Below are 2051 nucleotides of genomic sequence, written 5' to 3' on the forward strand. Positions count from 1 at the left end.
TTTTGCATAAAACCAAATCTGCTTTTCCAGTCATTATTATAAAATATAATTCAAAACTATTCATTAAAATTTTATTCGCCATGATCATTTTTCTGATTGACGTCCAAGAATAAAATGAAAGATGTTTTGACAATAAAAAGACCAAAGTAACTATCCTACTGCAAACCCCCCCCCCCCCTAAAATCAGAAGGTGTGAGATATTTATGCTAAACATAATAGTTATTAAATATTGACTAAAAGTGAGGAAAAACAGTGTAAAAGTTGATGTATTGTTACTACCATGGTCTGTGTGTCCTGGGCCTGAAACTGATGCTCATGAATTACAGCGGGATTCAAACACTTGTTCTGTGTTCCAGATGAAGACGCTCTGGAGGAGGGCATGACTGTCCTGCACGCCGGCCTGCATGAGTTCGCCTTCAGCTTCAACCTGCCTCAGATGTGAGTGTCCTCAGAGTTCATTCAGCGCACCACTCCATCTGCAAGAACTGACCCTTTTAAAATTAGCAACTTGCATATGGAGATTGTATAATCTGATGCAAAGGTGTCTTTTCATGTTGATCATCTGAGGCCCTACTTGGAGCCTCTGAAGGGGCCCCACACCTCCGCCTGGAGCCCTGAACTAAACTAACTAACCAACCATGTATGAAGCAATTAAAACTAACTCTGTCTCAAGCAGCTTCAGCTCTTCAGAAAATATGCAGGGTCAGGAAAGTCATTAAAGCTTTGGCCTGAAGGAAAGGAATGGTTGGGTTTGACTGGACCACCCACATTTCTGGGCCTCACTCCGCCTCTCTCCTCTCTCCTGCAGGGCTCTGGCCACTTCGTTTGAAGGGAAGCACGGCAGTGTGAGGTACTGGGTGAAAGCCGAGCTGCACCGGCCCTGGCTGCTGCCTGTCAAAGTCAAGAAAGAGTTCATTGTGTTCGAACACATCGACATCAACACGCCCCTCCTGCTGGTAGGAGCTGCTGCTTTATTCATTGGAGTCTTTAATAGTATCGCCTGCGGCTAAATCAGATGGATGTGTGTATATGTGTGTGTGAACAGGCCCCCCAGGCTGGGACGAAGGAGAAGACTCTGTGTTGCTGGTTTTGCGCGTCGGGTCCAATCTCCCTCAGTGCCAAAATAGAGCGGAAGGGCTACACACCAGGTGAGCCACGCCTCTTCTTTACGTTCATCCTCCTCTTCCTCTCAGTATTCCCCTCTAAAGTTTCACCTGTGTCCCTTCCTCTCTCAGTCTGACAGACTGATCTCTTCTCCCCTCTCTCCCAGGCGAGTCCATCCAGATCTTTGCCGAGGTGGAAAACTGCTCGTCCCGTGTCGTGGTGCCCAAAGCGGCGCTGTACCAGACACAGACCTTCTTCGCCAAGGGCAAGGGCAGGCAGATCCAGCAGTTGGTGTCCAACCTGCGGGGAGAACCTCTGCAGCAAGGGAAGAGCCAAAGCTGGGAGGGCAAGCTGCTCAAGATCCCCCCGGTGTCGCCCTCCATACTGGACTGTCCCATCATCAGAGTGGAGTACGCCCTCATGGTGAGTACAGAGTGACTGTCGGAGAGTCAAGCTAATTGCTTCCCCTCCCACTATCCACTAGTGTCTGGTGACAAACATTCAGCATTAGGAACATAAAGATGTGAATGAAGTTGCATGTTGAGACGTACATGAGGTGTGTGAAGTACTCAGGCCAACTGGTAACGTTAATTAACTGAGGGATTAAATGAGTTTATGCTTCTTACTGCTCCTTTTACAGACACATTAGGTAATCATGCATATTCATAAAATGAAACCACATGCTCACAATAAAGTTTTCAATTCAAATTCTAAAATTAAATTACAGAATTAAATGTGAACAAAACTTTTATTAAAAACACTAAAAACTAAATTCGCTACCATTTTCCATAAACACATCAAAATAACAGATTAATTATCCCTACTTGTAGTTTTTAAATTTTGAATAACATGAGACTAGGTACTATTACTGTAAGACAGAGGTTCCCAAACTGTGGGGCGCGCCCCCTAGGGGGGGTGCCGTGTCATTGCAGGGGGGGCGCGGGAAG

The 2051-nt window shown here is 46.0% G+C and overlaps 1 protein-coding gene across 1 annotated transcript in view; it reads left to right on the top strand.

Moving 5' to 3' along the window:
- The window catches only part of arrdc3b (arrestin domain containing 3b), an 18864-nt gene that overhangs the window by 9299 nt on the left and 7514 nt on the right, over positions 1-2051 (top strand). Inside the window, exons 2-5 of the mRNA XM_015050074.1 lie at positions 357-438; positions 809-956; positions 1046-1148; positions 1271-1527. Of these exons, the coding sequence (XP_014905560.1) occupies positions 357-438; positions 809-956; positions 1046-1148; positions 1271-1527 (590 nt within the window). The remainder of the gene's footprint in view (positions 1-356; positions 439-808; positions 957-1045; positions 1149-1270; positions 1528-2051) is intronic.

The sequence above is a fragment of the Poecilia latipinna genome, unplaced genomic scaffold, assembly GCF_001443285.1.
Source record: "Poecilia latipinna isolate Pla-1442-1.1 unplaced genomic scaffold, P_latipinna-1.0 Scaffold974, whole genome shotgun sequence".
Taxonomy (NCBI): domain Eukaryota; kingdom Metazoa; phylum Chordata; class Actinopteri; order Cyprinodontiformes; family Poeciliidae; genus Poecilia; species Poecilia latipinna.